Genomic DNA, 19,874 nt, shown 5'->3' with positions numbered 1-19,874 from the left:
TGTGGACCAAATGCAAAGAAATGGACAAATGGACTTAGTTTCTAGGACATTCCCTATGCAAAATTGGAGTAAAAGGACCTTAATGTTGAAGATGGATTAGAAGGACCAAACCTCTAAACTCACTCTTGTCCATTCTTGATTTGCTTCATAAAACTCTTTGATGTGTGTGCTTTTGTGCTACGGAATCCTATGAGAGATCAAATTGAAGAATCATTGTCATGTTCATCCAAAGTCAAAGATACAAGAGGCATTGGGGATCTTCTAAGAGCTTGTTTGATTGTAGTGATTGCTTGAGCTTACATTTATTTTGCTTGCACATTCCAAACGATGGGAGCTACTTGGATCATCAATATGATCTCAAGAGAGGAACTCCATTTGTGGTCTTGTTTCTTATTCCTCATATCTTGTATGATTAGGACTTTAGCCTTTCTTCTTCTTCCCTCCACTCTAACCCAAGCCAAAACTTTTTGTGCAAACATTTAACACTTGTTTTTAAACATTAGAAACCTAAGCCTTATGCTTTTGATTTTCAAACTTTCTTTTCATAATAATTATTTTGAATTGAATCCTTAAGTCAACTTTGACCATATTTTGTAAATACTTTTCATTGGTAAATACCACTCATTCAAATACCTTTTTTGTGGTTTCAATGGCCACTCTCTTAATCAAAATTTTTCATAACCTTTAGCTATTAGGCTTGAGTTATCCTTGAGGTAGATGTAATACTCACCTATATCCTTAGTGATGGACAATGAGTCTTCCATGCTTATTATAGGGTTAACCCCTCACTAGCATGTTGAAGTTATCCTCACATGGTGGATTTGTGGTTTTAGGTTGAGTTTTTTCCCTTGGATAACAAAAGACCTTAAGGCTTTTGGACCAATCAATTCACCAACTCATTTTGAGATTTTTACCCCAAACTACGAGGTTTTGATCCTAATCTTTTTTAAGATGGTACGTAGGCAATGGGTTTATCCATCCAAACACAAAATGTAAATAACTTGTGTTTTCTCTTCTCATCTCTTCAATCATGTTTGCACAAACAAATTTTCACAAAATACCAACCTTACAACAAATGTGAAAAGGGCTCCCTAGGAGTACCTAGGATGTTTTGGGTGCTTAAAACCTTCCCATTGCATAACCAACCCCCTTACCCCGATCTCTGACATTTTTACTAGTTTTTGATTCGATAAAACTTTTAGGTTTTTGTTCGCTTTCTAACCATTCCTTTGGATAAATAGAAGTGCGGTGGCGACTCGACTTGTATGGTTTACCTTAGATTTAGTCAATATCTCTAATGGTAACGAATACCCCGCTACAGAAGGGTAGAATGGAGGAATCCTTAGCCTCCTTAGGATTGGGTATTCTAAATCTCAATTTATATTTTTGTGTTATAATTGTTGTTGTATGATGGAATTGGTGTGAAACTCGTGTACCCTATGTATGCATATATTTCGTTTTGATGTTGTTAATGATATTATGCCATTGATTGATGTTTGAAGGTTTTGAACTTAATTGTGTTAATGATGATTTAGAGTTGATGAATATGATGATTTTGTTCTAATATGATGTTGAATCATGAAACTATGGAGTAAATGATAAGTTAGGAAGCTATAACAATAAGAAATTGGATTTTGTTTGATGGATTTTCGTAATATAGGTTTTTGGCAGATGAAGTAGTGTTTGCATGGTTAAAAACTGATTTTTACAAAAAACAAGCACTATGTGCCGACCTATGAAGGTCATGTGTCGATCTATATAGGCCATGAGCCGACACATGCAATTAACATATCTAATAGAATGACACATGCTTAAAAAATGAGGTACATAAGCCGACATGTACAGGTTATGTGTCGACATGTATATGTTATTTTCTTACCTATATAAGTCATGAGCCGACCTGTACATGGTATATGCAGACCTGTAAAGATCATGAGCCGACCTGTACGAGTCATGTGTCGATACATAGCTTCCAGAATGTTCATTTTGCAGTGTTCAACGATTTCGGCCATAACTTTTGATCCGTATGTCCAAATGATATGTCTTTTGAAGCATTAGAAAGCTAACGCTCATATATATAACATAGTAGTGATTTGTGAGATGTTTGAAATTATTCAAGTGCCTACTTTTTCGATAAATGTATTGGTTTATGTGTTTGGTTGATGAATCGTTGCATTATTATAATATCGTGGTGTAATAATGATGATGTTATATCGATGAATGTTATGATAATGTTGTTAATGTGTTGATGAGTTACTGATGTTTATTGATGTTATTGATGTTATAACATGAATAGATTGTTGCATGATGAATGATGTGATGCATAAATGGTGAGATGTGTATGAGGATCCTTTTGGTGAACCTTGTGGTGATAATGCATGTTGTTGAGAGTCGTGAATCATGGTGTACGGGCTTCGGTCCAGTTTTGGTGTACTCTGGTCCGGTGGTATGGATCAGGAGCAACTAGCCAGTTTCAGGTGGAAATCGTTGAAGTGTTACCTATGGTGATGGTAACAAACTTTGGTGTGGTCTGGTCCTATGGTAGTGATCAGGAGCGAGTAGTCGATTTTAGGTGGGAATCAATGAAGCATTACCTATGGTGGTGGTAAATATTTGGTGTGCTCTGGTCCTATGGTGGGGATCAGGAGAGAGATGAACCCGAGTGTTCATGAATGGTACCACATGCATGTGAGTCGTTATCGTTTCATGAATTGTATAACATGAATGAAATTCAGGTGTGGAATATGACTATGTGTGATGATAGTGTTGTTGCATATGATGTTGATGATAATTTAGATGCTGTTGCATATGATCTTGATGATAATCAAGATCTTGTTGCGTATGATGTTAATGATAATCGAGATGTTGTTGTGTATCATGTTAATGATAAATGAGGTGTTGTCGTGTATGGTCCAGTTGGGATGTCTTTGAGGGAGAATGATCATGTATTGTTGAGATTTGCTTCTCACAGAGTACAGAGAAATGTGTCGGCTAGTGATATGCAAGTGGTGTATGATTCCTGATGTTTTCCTGAAGATATATGTGACTTGCCTCCAGAGCGAGAATATGAGTTCGATGGAGGTGAAGTTTTTATGTTTGTATCTACTTGGCAAGTGAGAGAGTCCGTGAAGGATGGGAAACAAGTGTTAGGGATGTTAGCTTCATTGTAAGCCAAAGGAAAGTGAGTAGTTCATGATCTTCCTACAAAGTGTGAGTTTCCAGAAGTGCTTCCTGAAGACATCAGTGATTTTTTGCTAGAACTTGGAATGGAGTTTTCTATAGGCTTAGTTCCTGGTACCAGCCATGTGTTCGTTGGCTCCTTATAGAATATATGTTTCAAAGTTGAGTGTATTTAAGAAGAAATTATAAGATCTACTTAAGAAAAAGTTTTTTCATCCGAGTTTTTCATTGTGGGGTACGCCGATGTTGCTAGTTAAGAAGACAAAATTGTGGCATGAGGTTGTGTTTCGATTATAGGCAGCTGAATAGAGTGGTGATCAAGAACAAGTATCCATTTTCGAGGATTATTGATTTGATGGATCATTTGGTAGGTGTTTATGTGCTTAGCAAGATAGATTTTCGTTCGGATTATCATCAGATCCATGTGAAGCCAGAAGTTATTCCGAAGACGGCTTTAAGAGCAAGATATGGTCACTACGAGTATTTAGTAATGTCGTTTGGTGTGTCTAATGCTCCTGAAGTGTTCATGGAATACGTGAATAGAATCTTTCATCCGTACTTAGACCAGTTCATAGTTGTGTTTATAGACGACATCCTGATATATTAGAAGTCTGATGAAGAGCATATGGAACATATGGGAATAGTATTGTAGACATTGAAAGAGAACCATATGTACTCAAAGTTGTCCAATTGCGAATTTTGGTTAAGGAAGTGAGTTTCCTTGGTCATGTGATTTTTAGTGGTGGTATATTGTGATGCTTTAAAGATGGGTCTGAGAGGTGTGTTGATGCAGAATGGTCAGGTTGTAGCCTACGCTTTTAGATAGTTGAGAGTTCATGAAAGGAATTATCCTACCCAAACCTCGAGTTAGCAGTTGTGGGTTTTGTATTGAAGATTTGGAGGAATTATCTTTTAGGTTCCAGATTGGAAGTGTTTAGTGATCACAAGATCCTTAAATATATGTTCGATCAGAAAGAGTTGAATATAAGGCATAGCAGATGGCTTGAACTTCTAAAGGATTATGATTTTAATTTGAGTTTTCGTTTGGGTAAAGCTAATGTTGTAGTCGATGCGATGAGTAGGAAGTCTTTACACATGTTGATGTTTATGGTTTATGAGTTAGAACTGATAGAGATATTTAGAGATATGAGTTTAGTTTGTGAAGAAACTCCTAACAGTGTGAAATCGGGTATGTTAAAGCTGACGAATAGTATCTTTGAAGAGATCAGAGAGGGTCAGAGATCAGATTTGTGTTTGATTCATCATCTCACATTAATCAACCAAGGTAACGAAGGTGATTTTCGAGTTGGCGAGAATGGTGTGATGAGGTTTAGGGATAAAGTTTGTGTTCCTGATGTACGTGTACTTGAGAAGGGTATTCTTGAGAGAAGGAAATAGGAGTAGTCTAAGTATTCATCCTGGTGCTACGATGATGTATCTAGATTTAAAGAGGATGCATGGTATACCTTCAAGTATTGTGTTAGATAGAGATCTGAGGTTTACATCAAGAATCTGGGAGAGTTTGCAAGATACGTTTGAGACTAAGCTAAAGTTGAGTTCCGCTTGTCATCTGCAGACGAAAGGTCAAATCGAGAGGACTATCTAGTCTTTAGAGGATTGCTAAGGGCTTTTATGCTAGAACAAGGGGGTGCTTGGGATAACTACTTGTCGTTGATTGAGTTTACCTATAATAATAGTTTCAATGATAGTATTTGGATAGCACCTTATGAGGCGTTGTATCGTAGGAGGCGTATGACTCCTTTATGTTGGTATGAGTCAGGCGGGAGTGTTGTGCTTGGACCTGAGTTCGTTCAGTAGATCACTGAGAAGATAAAGATGATCCAAGAGAATGAAAGCACTTGAGTTCCAGTAACCGGTGTTGGTCGAGTCTAGAAGTCTCGAAAGCTCACACCACGTTTTGTTTGTCCATACCAGATCTTGCAGAAGATAGGAAATGTGGCCTATCAGATTGCCGTGTCATCGCCACTTGCTAATCCTCATGATGTGTTTCATGTGTCTCAGTTGAGGAGATACATTTCGGATCCGTCTCATGTGATCCAAGTGGACGATATACAGGTGAGAGAGAACCTGATTATGGAGACATCAACCATGTGAATAGAGGACCGGGAAGTGAAGTAGTTGCATGGCAAGGAGATTGCCTTGATGAACTTAGTGTGGGTAAGACCAGCTGGTGGAAGTATAACTTGGGAGCTGGAGGGTCAGATTAGAGAGTCAGATCCGACTATGTTCCCTTCAAGTCATTTTCGAGGGTGAAAATTCTTCTAAGTGGGAGATAGTTATAACATGATGAATTTAATTAAATAATTTAATTTAATTATTTAGAACTTTATTTGATTAATTGGTGTTTTAAATTATCGGTTATGTGATTGTGGGGGTAAGTGTCCTTGAAGTAGAATTATATAGAGAGTAAGAGCTTGGTATATTTGTTTAAAAATTAATGAGAATGTTAATTATTTATTAGAATAAATAGTATTTTTGATTTGAATTAATTATTTAAATAATAAAATGATGGAGTTGGGCTATTTGTGAGAATTGGAGGAAATAAGGGGTAAAAATAGAGAAACTATTATTGAGTTTGGCAAGTTTCATAATTAGACAAAGTAGTGAGGGAGTATATATTCTGAAATTAGGGAAAAGGTTAGATTTTCAGAGAAAACATTAGACCCGTAGAAAAGGGGCAAGAGAGGGGAAGAGGAACCACCTAGGATATTGAGGAGAGAACTCATAGAATCTCCATAACTCATCATCGATTGGTGAAAATCAGGTAAGGGTGGGAAATTGTTTCAATAATAAAGGGTGTGATGGAAGGGTAGAATGAGGAACGCTTAACCTCCTGAGGATTGGGTGTTCTAAATCTCAATTCATATTTTTGTGTTATAACTGTTATTGTATGATGGAATTGGTGTGAAATTTGTGTACCCTATGTATGCATATATTTTATTTTGATGTCGTTGATGATATTATGCTATTGATTGATGTTTGAAGGATTTGAACTTAATTGTGCTAATGATGATTTAAAGATGATGAATATGATGATATTGTTGTAATGTGATGTTGATTCATGAAACTATGGCGTAAATGATGAGTTAGGAAGTTATAACAATAAGAAATTGGATTTTGCTTGATGGATTTTCATAACATAAGTTTTGGGCACATGAGGTAGTGTTTGGATGGTTAAAAACGGATTTTTGTTTACAAAAAATAATAGTATGTGCTGACCTATGAAGGTCATTTGTCGACCTGTATAGGCCATGAGTCGACACATGCAACCAATACTTCTAACAGAAAGCTACAGGCTTTAAAAATGAGGTACAAGAGCTGACCTATACAGGTTATGTGGCGACCCGTATAGGTCGTGAGCCAACCTGTACATGTTATGTGTTGGCTTGTATAGGTCATGAGCCGACATGTACATGTTATGTTCCGACCTGTAGAGGTCATGAACCGACCTTTACGAGTCATGTGTTGACACATAATCCCTGAATGTTCGTTTTGTAGTGTTCAACGAATTTTCCAATAATGTTTGAACTGTATGTCCAAATGACGTGTCATTTGAAGCGTTAGAAAGCTAACGTTCAGAAATATAATATGGTAGATATTGGTAATATGTTTAAATATTATTCATGTGCCTAATGTGTCAATAAATGTATTGGTTTATATGTTTGGTTGATGAATCGTTGCTTTGTTATATTATCGTGGTGTGATAATAATGTTGTTATATCAATGATGTTATGATAATATTGTTAAGGCGTTGATGTGTTGTTATTGTTTATTGATGTTATTGAAGTTGTAACATGAATTGATTGTTGCATTATGAATGATGTGATGCATACATGGTGAGATGTGTACGGGGATCCTTGCGGTGATAATACATGTTGTTGAGAGTCATGAATCATGGTATACGAGCTTTGGTCCAGTTTTGGTGTATTTTGGTCTGGTGGTATGGATCGGGAGTGGTATCCAGTATCAGGTGGAAACTGGTGAAGCGTTACCTATGGTAATGGTAATGAACTTTGGTATGCTTTGTTCCTATGGTGGGGATCGGGAGCGAGTAGCCGGTTTCAGGTGGAAATTAGTGAAGTGTTACCTATGGTGGTGGTAATGATTTGGTGTGCTCTAGTCGTATGATGGGGACCAGGAGCGAGATGAACCTGAGTTTTCATGAATGGTACCACAAGCATGTGATTCATTGTCGTGTCATAAGTCGCATAACATGAATGAAATGCATGCGTGCAATATGACTATGTATGATGATAATGTTGTTGAATATGATGTTGATGATAATTGAGATGTTATTGCATATGATGTTTATGATAATCAAGATGTTGTTGCGTATGATGTTAATGATAATCGAGATATTATTGTGTATGATGTTAATGATAACTGAGATGTTGTCGTGTATTATGTTGATGATGATTTGGGTGTGAGAATGTAATATGTTGTTGTGCATCATTGTGCAGATGTCGTACTCTATTCTATATTCCATGCAGTTTATTATTGAAATGAGTTCTCATCCCTTCTGTTTGGATGTTGCCTTTACATGGGCACCGTGCATATACTCGGGAGTAACATTGCTGAAGTAAGTAGAAGTCATATCATGGAGTTACTTCTTAGTTTAGCATTTTATTTAGTAACATCTTGCTCTGATCATGTAACATCGGGTTGAGAATGCTTGTTTTAATTTTATGACATGTTTATGTTGAAGTCATAAGACTAATTTGTTTATTGTGCATTTTTAAGCATGTTGAAAGGATTGGTCATAACTCTCTTATTTGTTATTAAAGTTGAAGTTTGAGACCAAATGTCATTACTTACCTTATCTTTCATAGTTGTTGATGATATTTCTGATGGGATGATACTTTAAAATGGAAGTGGGCATGCAATGACATGTTTAATTTTTTTTGTTATAACCCATGTTACAGGGCATCATTTTATTTATGATTCGTGTGACACCCTTATGATGGTGTTTTTAATTAAAATATCCAATAATTATATGTGGGGTTAAGAAGGGTGTTACATAATAGGCTGGACTTATGCCTTTCAAATCTGTAATACTCTAACAAAGTACATTCTTGTTTCCTTAGAAGACTCTAAACACATTTTCTTCTTCCAGAATAGATAAGGAAATACTAATGATGGCTAGTCGTAACAATTACTCACCCAAGAATACATATTTCAAGTGTTTCAAAAGCTTTTTCAACTCAAGATCATTTGGGATCTTTATTGAACACTTTTGCTCACTACCACCTAATTCTTCTATATTTCTCGTGGCTTTCTCAACCAGTGTAGCTATTAACTGAAGTAAACATCTGGCTACCTCTAAACCAGAATCATCTTCCACTACTTCGACTGAATTTATAATGACTCAATCCATTGGCGGTGATGTTGTTTCTTCTACAACTACCTCTTGAACAATATCCTCTATAACACCCTGAAATTTGATGAATTTATTTAATCAGATTATTCGTATTTTATTTAATTATTTAGTATGTGATACACTTTAATTAAATATATTGAGTTGTATGTGTATGTAGTGTATGGTGGGGTGTAGTGAGAGCTTTGGTGGGTAGAATAATTGAATTAATTAGAAATAATTAGAATTGATAATTGTTATTAATTAATTGATTAAAATAAATCATAAAAATAGATTTTTGGGTTAAAAATAGGAACTAAAAGAACATAAGGGAAGTGGTGAACATTTTAAAAAGAGTTAGGCCTTAGTGTAATTATCAAGAGATTAAATTAGGTTTTAAAGTTAAATAGTGATTAGTAGAGTTTTTGAATAGTTAGTACGTGAAATAGAGTTTTGGGAGAAAAAGGGAGGATATGGCTTAAAGAGGGAATAACAAACCATCACCAATTCTGAATTTTAGAAAGAAATGTAGAGGTAAGGGGGAGAAAGGACTTCTATATGGCTGTTTTGCATGAAAGGAAAGAGAAGAGAGACCCTTACTCTCTTTAAGGATTATATGAACCTTATCATGACTTATTGTTGTTGTATGATATTCTGGAAATTGATTATTAAAGGTGTGTTTGTCCAACTTTCATGATTGAATTTGCGTATGTATGATTTTGTTTATGTGTATATGTTTTCATTCCATTGTTGGAGTTGTTGAAGGTTTGAATATAAAATTGACGAATAATTTTTGTAATTCTGTAAATTAGCATGTTATAATGATGTTATTACACGTGGTATGATTTTTTTTGGGCGTGTGGGGATGATTGGGAATCGAAAATCAGTGTTCAAGGGAACTCCCATGATAGAATTTGCGTTTTTGACTTCTGGTGCAGGGTGACGGGTTACCCGTCATGCACCTTAAGACATAGACAGACGTCATCACTATGATTGGGAGACCGTCCTGGTCTATAGGCTTGGTTTTTCAAGTTGATCGTCATTATAATGAAGGTTGAAGAATTTTAAGCAAGTGAAGGGCATTACCTGGGTGACGGGTCACCCGTCATGCTGTCAAAAAGGGTGTTCTCGTCCCTGTTGCATGGTCTAAGTTGTCGGTTCATATTTTTTAGTTGTTTCTGTTGTTTAAGTGATGTATGGGCACTGTTTGGTTGTGTTGGTGTCGTTCATTAATTATTTATTATGAATTTAATTATTTGTGATTGAATTATTATTATTGATTGGTAATTTCCTTACTTACCTGTTGTCTTTTATATGTAACAATTGTATGAGATGTGTACGATGTTGTTTTATGTTGTTACATGACGAGAATATGATTAACATTTTTGTGAAATACATGATTATATGGCGATTAATTATGTATTATTGGTGTACATTATTGTTATTATTGGTGGATAGTAATTTAGAAGGGGAATTTAATATTGTGTGTCAATGCACGTAGTTTATGGTTAGAAGGGGATTGTAAGCCTTATTATTTTTGTTGAATGATTTGTATGGACATGCATCATTGTGTCGTGTCGTCGAAAGAGGCATGTTCGCTAGTTCAGAAGAGGGAGTAGAGGCTTGTTCCAAGCTCGAAAGGGGGGGGGGGGGGGGGGGGCTTGAAGCTCATAACAGGGGCTCATGGGTTCAGAAGGGGGCCCCCGGTTCTACAGAGAACCAAATGTTGAGTTGGTACCACATGGATGATGTCACGTTGTGGTATGAGACGCATTGCATATATATGTGCATATCATTATGGAATGGGTGTGAGATTATGGTGATGTTGGTTGTGTATTAAATATGTGATATTTTATGTGATTCTTTACCTTTGCATTTTTTACACCGTTTATATCGAAGTTATTTCTCATCCATTTTTCTTAATGTTGTCCACCATGGACATCTTGTAGATACTCAGGAGTAAAGTTGTTGTTATTTGTGGAAGGTGACTTGTTGGAGCTATTCTTCATTTTATTTATCATTTATCGTAATTTAGTAGATTTAGTGCTCTTATCTTGTAACATCGGAAACAAGGAAATTTGAATTGCTTTTAGTTAATGTTGAACCATGTTGTTTGAAGTTGAATGCTTTATTTAAGAAGTTTATTTGAAGTTGTTGTTATGATTTTCCGTTGCATGTTGCTAACTTGCTAATGTTTTGAAAAAATGTTGTTGGGTTTGGGTGGTGGTCGTCAGTGACACCTTAAATGTCGAATAAATATTTTTATATAACTCTCAAGATTTAGGGTGTTACATTGGTGGTATCAGAGCAGGTCAGTCCATCCGACCAAATTATTGTAATTTTGTATGTTCCCTAGTATGCGACGAGTGTGTGAACACTGTCGGTGCAATGTTTATGCTAATGTTTGTTTACTAGTGTGCAAAATATGGCAGGAGGAAGAAATGATCGAGTGATTGCTAATGCTTTGGAAGAAATGGCTCAGGCGCTACAAGGTCAGCAAAATTAGGCTGGTGATGAGTTCCATGGATTGGGAAAATTTTAGAGAAACAATATGCTAATTTTCAAGGCCATATATGATCCAGATGATGCACAGACATGGCTCAGAGAAATTGAGAAGATTTTTTGAGTGATGGCTTGCACTGAAGTTTAGAAGGTGCAATTCTTTACTCATATGTTGTCAGAAGAGGCCGAAAACATATGGGATAATGCGCGTTAGAGACTTGAAGTTGTTGGTACTGAGATTACTTGGGATGTGTTCAGGATTAAATTCTTAGAGAAGTATTTTCCTGACATGTGCGCAGTAAGAAAGAAATTGATTTCCTTGAGCTAAAGTAAGGAAATATGACAGTTGCTAGGCACCCTTACCTCCATTGTACTCAACGGGATCCTCCTCTAAGTATATGCTTATTGTATTTCTAAGAAATGTTTACTTTAATATTTATTAATTATTTAATTATTTATCTATTTATTGAAAATTATTTTATCATTTAAAAGAAATTTGATTAATCGAGAAAGGAAAATTTAAAATTGTTTTTGATTATAGTACTCGCTAGAGTCTTACAACTCCGTGTCTACGTATCCTCAAATTTATTGAAGGATCAGATCCCCATAGTTCGTCTTAAAAAATATTGGTTGATTGATTGTTTTTATCCCTTAAAAATTTCTCACGCATCGGGGACGGAGAAATATTCAATTTTGAAAATGCTTTAATGCACAAGGGCATATGACTTACAAATTGAGGTATGTTGGATTGATTTTATCCCTTTTGATTAACGGCAAAAAAAAATTGTTAATTTGATTATAAAAATAATTCATATAAAATAATTCAATATTAAAAGTTTGATTTAGAAACCCAAAGACCATATCCCTAAAAATTGTTATAGAATTTTAACGCATGTTATCCCTAAGTTATACCATGAATTATCTCTAATTATATCCCCTCATGTTCTAATTAATTAATTTATTTTTATTTTGTGTCAATTATAAAATTAATCATAATACCACATTAAATCCCTAATTATATATCTTTTGTATTTTTATCCCAAGTTGATTATACTTATCTAAATAATTTAATTATTTTTATTAATCCAACTAAATCCTAAACATGTTAATTATTCCCATTAATCTAACATATAACCCTAATTAATACACATTATTATAAAAATATGTAAATTAAAAAAATGAGTTGTCCCCTTAGATTAAATAATTAACTAGAATGTAGTCCTAATTAATACTAGATTATTTTTTTAATATATTTATTCTTGATAGAACCCAATTAATATCTTATATAAGACTAAATTGGTTAAATGATTAAATCAATAAAACTTATTCCAATTATCAATTTGAATTAAATCTAATTATCATCAATTTTAACTTATTCGTTAAAAAATAAATAAATGTTTAATTGTAGATATTTTTGTATTTTTTGGAAGCCTAATTAATTCAACCATAAATAACTGATTAATAATAAGAAAGAAGATTAGGTACTAATAATTATATATATAGAAAAAGATTTTAGTTTGATGTTAGTTTCAAATTCTGATTCAAGAATGATTGTTTGTATTGTTGTTATATTGACTATTTATGAATACCTCAGTTTAAAAGTTGAAGATGTTAGCAAGAAGATGATTCCCTTTTTTTTTAGTGTATTCAATATGGTTGACTCTTCATGACTGAATGTGTTTTTTCTTATTAGTGCGTATGAGATTTTGTGTTTATGATAAATTTGGACTTAAAAAATTAGAGGTTATTGAAAAAAAATTGATTTAGAACATTAATCATGATTTTTATATTATAAGTTATTAGTGTTTTATCATACCTAAATTTAACTATGATAAAAAATTTATCTTATAATATTTGGTTTTTTTAAGAGGAAAAAAAATAGATTTCTAATAATAATAAAAAATGATTTTCAATATTAGTTTAAATTTGTTTAAAATTGTTTATAACTTCTTATTGAAATATTTTTTTTTATGTATAATGGTAATTAATTATTAAAAAAAAATCTAATTTTGCATTAAGTGAACATTTTAAACAAAATTAAATTAAAAGATTAAGACCCTAAGCAAAGACAATGTGAATCCATAGCACCCAACAATTAAACAGCGTAAACTATCAAATAAAGGCCGAGGCAGTGAGAATAAACCAACCTACGGGGAAGAGATTGCCCCGGTGAATAAATATTTATCCTTCTTTTTTATTTCTTATTCCTCTTGCTTTCGATCCCGCCCCTTTTCGTAACTCTTCTTCTTTATCCACACATTTATTTTGAAAATATTGACGATGGTTAAGGTTTTAGGGTTTTAGTCGTTGATGTTCTTCAATGTGAAGAACAACAACTTTGGATAGATAATTTGTAAATCGTTGATGAGAAAAATATGAGAAAAATGAGTTCTATTTATAGATAAAATTAGGTTAAAAAAATCAAATGAAATTGAACTATTTATGAAAGATTTTATTTAACCTGATTCTACTTATTTCTTAGAGCTCAACATAATGAATCTAGATGAATTCATGACTTTGTGAATTAAAAAAAATGAAAAAAATGAAAACAATCTAATAATCTAATAATGATAAAAGATTTTGATTTTTTGATTTTTATGATTTTTTGAGATTTTATGCATAAAATAATAATTTTAATAAAAAAGTAATATTTAAATTTTTTTCATTAATGTTTATATTTAATTACCTTCTAAATAATATAATCTAATGAGATATAATATTCTAATTGCTAATCCTATTTATTTTTTCTAACAATTTATTTTAATAGTTATAAACCCTTTTTTAGCATAATTCTACAAATTATATTATTTTGAAAAGTCTAAATAATACCTCTAAACTAAAATCAACTCCTAAGAGGGACTAGGAAGTCAAAACGGCCCCCTTGACTTTTTGGGTCCGAAGGTTGAATATCTGATTGGTATGCTCCAGACATGTTAGCGTTAACTGAAAAATCGAAAGAAGAGGTGGTAAAAATTTAGGGTACGACAATCACCTAGATCTATTTCCCTGTAGAGCATATCAAAACAAGAAGGGTTTCTGATTTCAGCAAACTAATCAAGAGATAGAGATATATGATGTTTTAAAACTTTAGATGAAATCACCCCAACGACATATCCAAGGTTAGAGAAAAACATCCTTACCAGATTTGGATAGACCTCCCTTGGTGCATCACAGATGAAAGTTTTTAGATTTTATCCTCAAACATCTTAAAGAACTGACAATCTTAGAAGACATTTACCTCCATGAAGTAGGAATGCAAGATCTCTCTGGTGGCATACTCCCTGTTGTATCTGTTCTCTTGCTTAAAGGATGGGAAATCTTCTTAAAAATACATTGGAGCGGAAGAGCTTGCTGCTGTTCCGACTTTCTTTGGTGTCATGATGATGGATGATGACCAAAAGTAGAGCTCACACAATTTTCAAAAACACAACAATTTAAAAGCAAGAAGGAGAAGAAAAAATGCAAGATAAAATGAAGAATAGATACAAGTAGTTTACCTTTTATAGGCCATTGATAATCAAATATTATCACTTACAGTTGATTATAACAATTAATTCCATACATCACAAATAGAATATTGAGCCAAAGACTTGTACACAAGAGCATATTCCATCTCTATTTACCCAAATTGACTAAGCGTGTATTTATGATATCCATACACACACACTACAAATAATACAATTCATGACGAAGATTTCACCTCAGCCAAAGAAAATATGAGGTCAAATGACCTGAAACGCGTCATTTTTTAAAAAAGTTTCATCTTTTCCCTCAGTTTTTTAGAAAACAGCCAAGTTATATATATATATATATATATATATATATATATATATATATATATATATATATATATATATATATATATATATATATATATATATATATATATATATATATATATATATATATATATATATATATATATATATATATATATATATATATATATATATATTAGGGTTAGGGTTTCTATTCCCATTTCCTTTAAATTTATGCTTTATTTAGGACCAAAATTCCGCCTTTATTTTGTAAATCATCTTATACCTCGATTCTCTTAGAAAACTGACATTATAAGTTGATTAATATTATATTTAAATAAATTAAATACGGTTTTACCTTGGTTGATTTCCTCTATTTTTCTTACCGAGATGTTAACTCTAATTATTATTTTACTCTTTCACCAGGATGTTGTGTTTTATTCATTCACTTTTTACGCCCTAGAACTTTTCTTCAACTGAAACACCATTCTCTTCACCTAACAAACTGAAACACCATTTTCTCAACCTAACAAACTAAAACACCATCTTCATGTTCCGGGTATGTAGAACTGTCTCATGTGAATGTTGTTGTTGTTGTCGTCATTGCTGTTGTTGCCATTTTTGTTATTGTTGTTGTTGTTGTTGTTGTCATTGTTATTGTTATTGTTGTTATTGTTATTTTTGTTGTTGTTGTTTTTGTTGTTGTTTTTGTTTTTGTTATTGTCATGGTGTTTGAGACCTAGGGTATAATGTACAGTGTTGCTTTTAAGGTATTTGTAATTGTTGTAGTTTATTGTTATTGGTGTATTATTTTGGAATGTTCATTTTTATTTTAATTTCAGAAGTTGTATGTTATTATGGATTGTAGTTGGATGGGAGCCAATAGATTAAGTAAATAGTATGAGAATGAATTGATTCAATTTCTTGAATTCACGAAGAAAAAAATTTCCTAACGATAATGAGATGTTTTGGTGTATTCAATCATTGTGGTTGTGATGGAATTATTTAAAATTACTTAGAATGGGTATGGCATGGTTAAGTGACAAAAAGTTACATGTGTCACATAAAGTTGAAAATGATGAATTTGAAAATGATACCCTTGAAGACATGATTCGTGTCATTGGATTAGATGCTTTTAAGAAAACTCATGTGGTAGATAATTTGAAATGTGACATAGAAGAGTCGTTATATCCGAGATCCAAAATTTTTACAAGATTGTAAGTTGTGTTAAGACTATTTAATATCAAGGCAAGATGTGGGTGGACGGATAATAGTTTCACTGAACTGATTGAATTGTTGCAAGAAATGCTTCCAGGAGGTAACACGTTGTCGAACCCTAGTTACGAGACCAAGAAGATACTGTGTCCAATGGGTTTGGACAATGTCAAAATACATGCACGTCGTAATGATTACATATTAAATAGGAACGAGTGTGAAAACTTGAAGGAGTGCTCGAGGTGTGAGGAGTCACGCTATAAAAAGAATGACAATGATTCTGAAGACGATGATGGTGTAACTAGAAAATGTGTTTCTTTCAAGGTGATGTGGTGCCTACCGATATTTCAAAGGTTTAAGAGACTGTTTGCTAATGCAAATGGAAGAAAACCGACAGGTTTAAGATGGAATACATATGAAAAATTATGTGATGGATATATTTTCCATGTAGCTGATTCATTGCAATAGAAGAAAATTGATAAATTGTTTCCATATTTTTCCCTTGGGCCAAGGAAGCTTAGGCTTGGACTTTTCACCGACAGAATGAACCTGTTTGGTAATTTGAGTACTAATCATACTTCATGGTTTATTATTCTCGTAATTTATAATTTATCTCTATTGTTGTGCATGAAGCACAAATATATGATGTTATCAATGATGATTTTATGTCCAAAATAACTAAGGGAAATCATAAGATTTAAAAATTTTGTGGGAGGAAAGCGTTGATGTTGATGATGTGTATATATGTGATAACTTTAAGCTGCGTGTCATGTTGTTTTGCACAATCAATAACTTTCTTGCATACGATAACTTGTCCGGGTACAATGTCAAGGGACATAAAGCGTGTACAATATGTGAAGATAATACATGCTTCCACCAGTTAAAAAATGGAAAAAATATTTTTTATCTTAAGAATAAGAAATTTCTAAGACCTAATCATCCATACTATAGATTGAGGAAGACTTTTAATGGAAATCAAGAGTTTGGTATCGTTCAAATGCCCTTAGCTGGGAAGGATGTTTGTAGAAGACAACACCACATTAATGTTGTATTTGGAAAGAAACGAAAAAGGGTTAGTGGAGATTTTTTTTTGGGAAAAAGAGGTCGGTAAGCTTTGATCTTCCATATTGGTCTAGCCTCGATGTAAGACATTGTCTTGATGTCATGCATGTGGAGAAAAATGTATGTGATAGTTTGATTGGAACACTTATAAATATTAAAGGCAAGACAAGATATACTAAGAAGTCCCGTGAAAATATGGTGTTGATGGGTATACGACAAGAGTTATCCCCAAAAGATATAGGAAATAATACTTTCCCCTGCATGTCACACTCTATCTAAAAAAGAAAAAAATACGATTCTTTGCAGTGTATCAAAGTTTCCCAAGGGTACTCATCAAATATGAAGAAACTTATTTCAATGAATGATCTAAAATTATTTGGCTTAAAATATCATGATTGTCATGTACTGGTACAACAACTTCAACTAATGGTTATTCATGGCATTCTATCAAAAAATATAAGGGTAACGATTACCACATTATTCTTATTCTTCAATGCTATATGTAGTAAAGTCATTGAACCTGAAAATTTAGATGATTTGGAACATGAGGCTGCAATTATCTTTTGTCAATTAGAGATATTTTTCCCTCCATCATATTTTGACATTATAGTTCACTTAATTGTTCATCTAGTAAGGAAGATTAGACTTTGTGGTCCAGTTTATTTATCGTGGATGTATCTGATAGAGTGATACATGAATATATTTAAAGCGTATAAAAAGAATCATCATCGTCCAGAACCTTCGATCGTTGAACTGTACAACACAGAAGAATCTATTGAGTTTTGTACAACCTATTTGTCATAAGAAAACTATACAGGATTCCCAAGTCTCGTCATGATGGAAGATATGATGGAGAGGTATTCAAAGTTTAAATGTTAAAATATTTGACCGAGATGTATTTCTTCAAGCACATTTGCATATATTGAATAACCTTAGTGAAGTTCAACCTTACTTGACCATTCACAAAAGTGTTTTCAAGGATAATTTCCCTGGATGAATGAAAAACATTGTTGACAGATCATAACAAAACTTTCATAATTTGGTTTAATAAAAGGGTTTCTAAAGAGAGTAGTGCATTAGAGACAATTAAACGGATGCCACATATGCCTAAGTTTAATGTAATAACTTGAAGTGGATACGACATTACTAAATATTCATTTTACACAAAATAAAAGGATGATCGTAGTACTGTAGAAAATAGTGGGGTTATGGATGAAGTTGAATCCACGTACTTCTCTAGTTCTAAAGATAAGAATCTTGTACTAGAATCTAGAGCGTTCTTTGTGGTCATTAAGGAGATTATGAAAAAATTTATGTTACTTTTAAAGTGCCTTTATTTAATTGAAACTGGATTGACAATAACACTGGCGTAGAAACCGATGAATTAGGATTCACACGGGTTGATCTTCGAAAGGTGATTTATATGAACGAACCATTAATCATGGTCTCCCAAGAAAAATAAGTTTTTTATGTCACTGATCCTTCTAAGACAAGATGGTCAATTGTTCTTCAAGGAATATATGTTTTTGATAGTGATGAAAATCATGATTTTAATTTTGATACCCCCTCTTTCACAACACCTATACGTCTTTCATCAGAAGAAAATGATTTCGATAATGTTGTGCATGCTATTCATCGTGATCATTAAGAGGGGATATGAGAAACCTAGTAAGCAAACCTTTTATATAACTTATATTCTTTTTACTAAATATTTAATGTTGTTATAGTTGTTGATGATCTTAATTTGTTTCAAATGTGATTCAAATTATAGGTGCTTAAAAACAAGTGACAAATCACATAAGAGAACTTTTGGACGGTCTACAAGACTTTGCATTTTAGTTATTGCTTTTGTTGATTTATCATTTGGAAATGGTTATTTCATTCTAGTTTTAACTTTTTATAAAATTATAAGGTGTACATGTTTCATTTTGACTTTACAAATGGTGTAAACAATGAATATTTATGGTACAATGATTTTGTTTGAGAAATGAGCAAATTTTACAAAATATTTGTTTTTGAAATGGCCAAAATATGGTTATGTAATAATGTTTCTGTTTTAGAAATGACCAAAATATGGTTCTGTAATACAGGTTAAAACCCAAATATAGAAAATAAAAAATAAAAAAATTAAATACCAATGTTTTTTCCTCGATTATTATTTTAAACCGAGGTAGTAATGCTAATTTGTTACCTTAGTTTCTCAAGTAATCGAGAGGTAATATGGAACGCACCATCCAGTTCTGAAAATAATAAAAATGTAAAAGCTAAAGATCGAGTCGATGTGAAGAACACATTACCCTCGATTATTCCAAAATCGAAGGATAAAGTAACAAATTTTCATAATATTCTTCACTATCTTACTTATATAACCGATATTGAAGCCCTTTTTGCACACCCATAATTAATTTTGGAGGCTATTTTAATCCCCCCTGAATAAATTTTCTCTAAAGTCTCACAAACCTCTTCTAAATCTTAGCAAACATCTTAAACAAAAAAAACAGATAAAAATTAAAGATAAATTGAGGATTAGAGTGATAAGAACCAATTAACTCCCAAACTCATAAACCTATTGTTCTAAAAATCAAGCCATTTTTATTTTCTTAAACTAAAAAATTCAATCACTCTAAACTGCCCCTTCATTAATATATAAAATCAAGATAATTTTAGATTTATTAATTCATTTAAGTTGATGATGATGGGTGAGTTGGCAATGTTTATTTTAGTAGACTTCATAAGTCAATTGTGCAAGTGTATTGTAATAATATTGTAAAACTTGTTACACA

The 19,874-nt window shown here is 32.8% G+C and overlaps 1 protein-coding gene across 1 annotated transcript; it reads left to right on the top strand.

Annotated features, from left to right (window-relative positions):
- Positions 1 to 2,720: 2,720 nt before the first annotated feature.
- Positions 2,721 to 4,998, top strand: LOC127131984 (uncharacterized). The gene is made up of 4 exons (XM_051060855.1): positions 2,721 to 2,872; positions 3,478 to 3,715; positions 4,153 to 4,555; positions 4,757 to 4,998. Exons 1-4 carry the CDS (start codon positions 2,721 to 2,723, stop codon positions 4,996 to 4,998), a joined length of 1,035 nt encoding a protein of 344 aa, XP_050916812.1.
- The last annotated feature ends 14,876 nt before the right edge of the window (positions 4,999 to 19,874 follow it).

This window comes from Lathyrus oleraceus, chromosome 3 (assembly GCF_024323335.1).
Source record: "Lathyrus oleraceus cultivar Zhongwan6 chromosome 3, CAAS_Psat_ZW6_1.0, whole genome shotgun sequence".
In the NCBI taxonomy this organism is placed as follows: domain Eukaryota; kingdom Viridiplantae; phylum Streptophyta; class Magnoliopsida; order Fabales; family Fabaceae; genus Lathyrus; species Lathyrus oleraceus.
The sequence above is the reverse complement of the archived record's forward strand: the minus strand, read 5'-3'. Positions and strand labels throughout refer to the sequence as shown.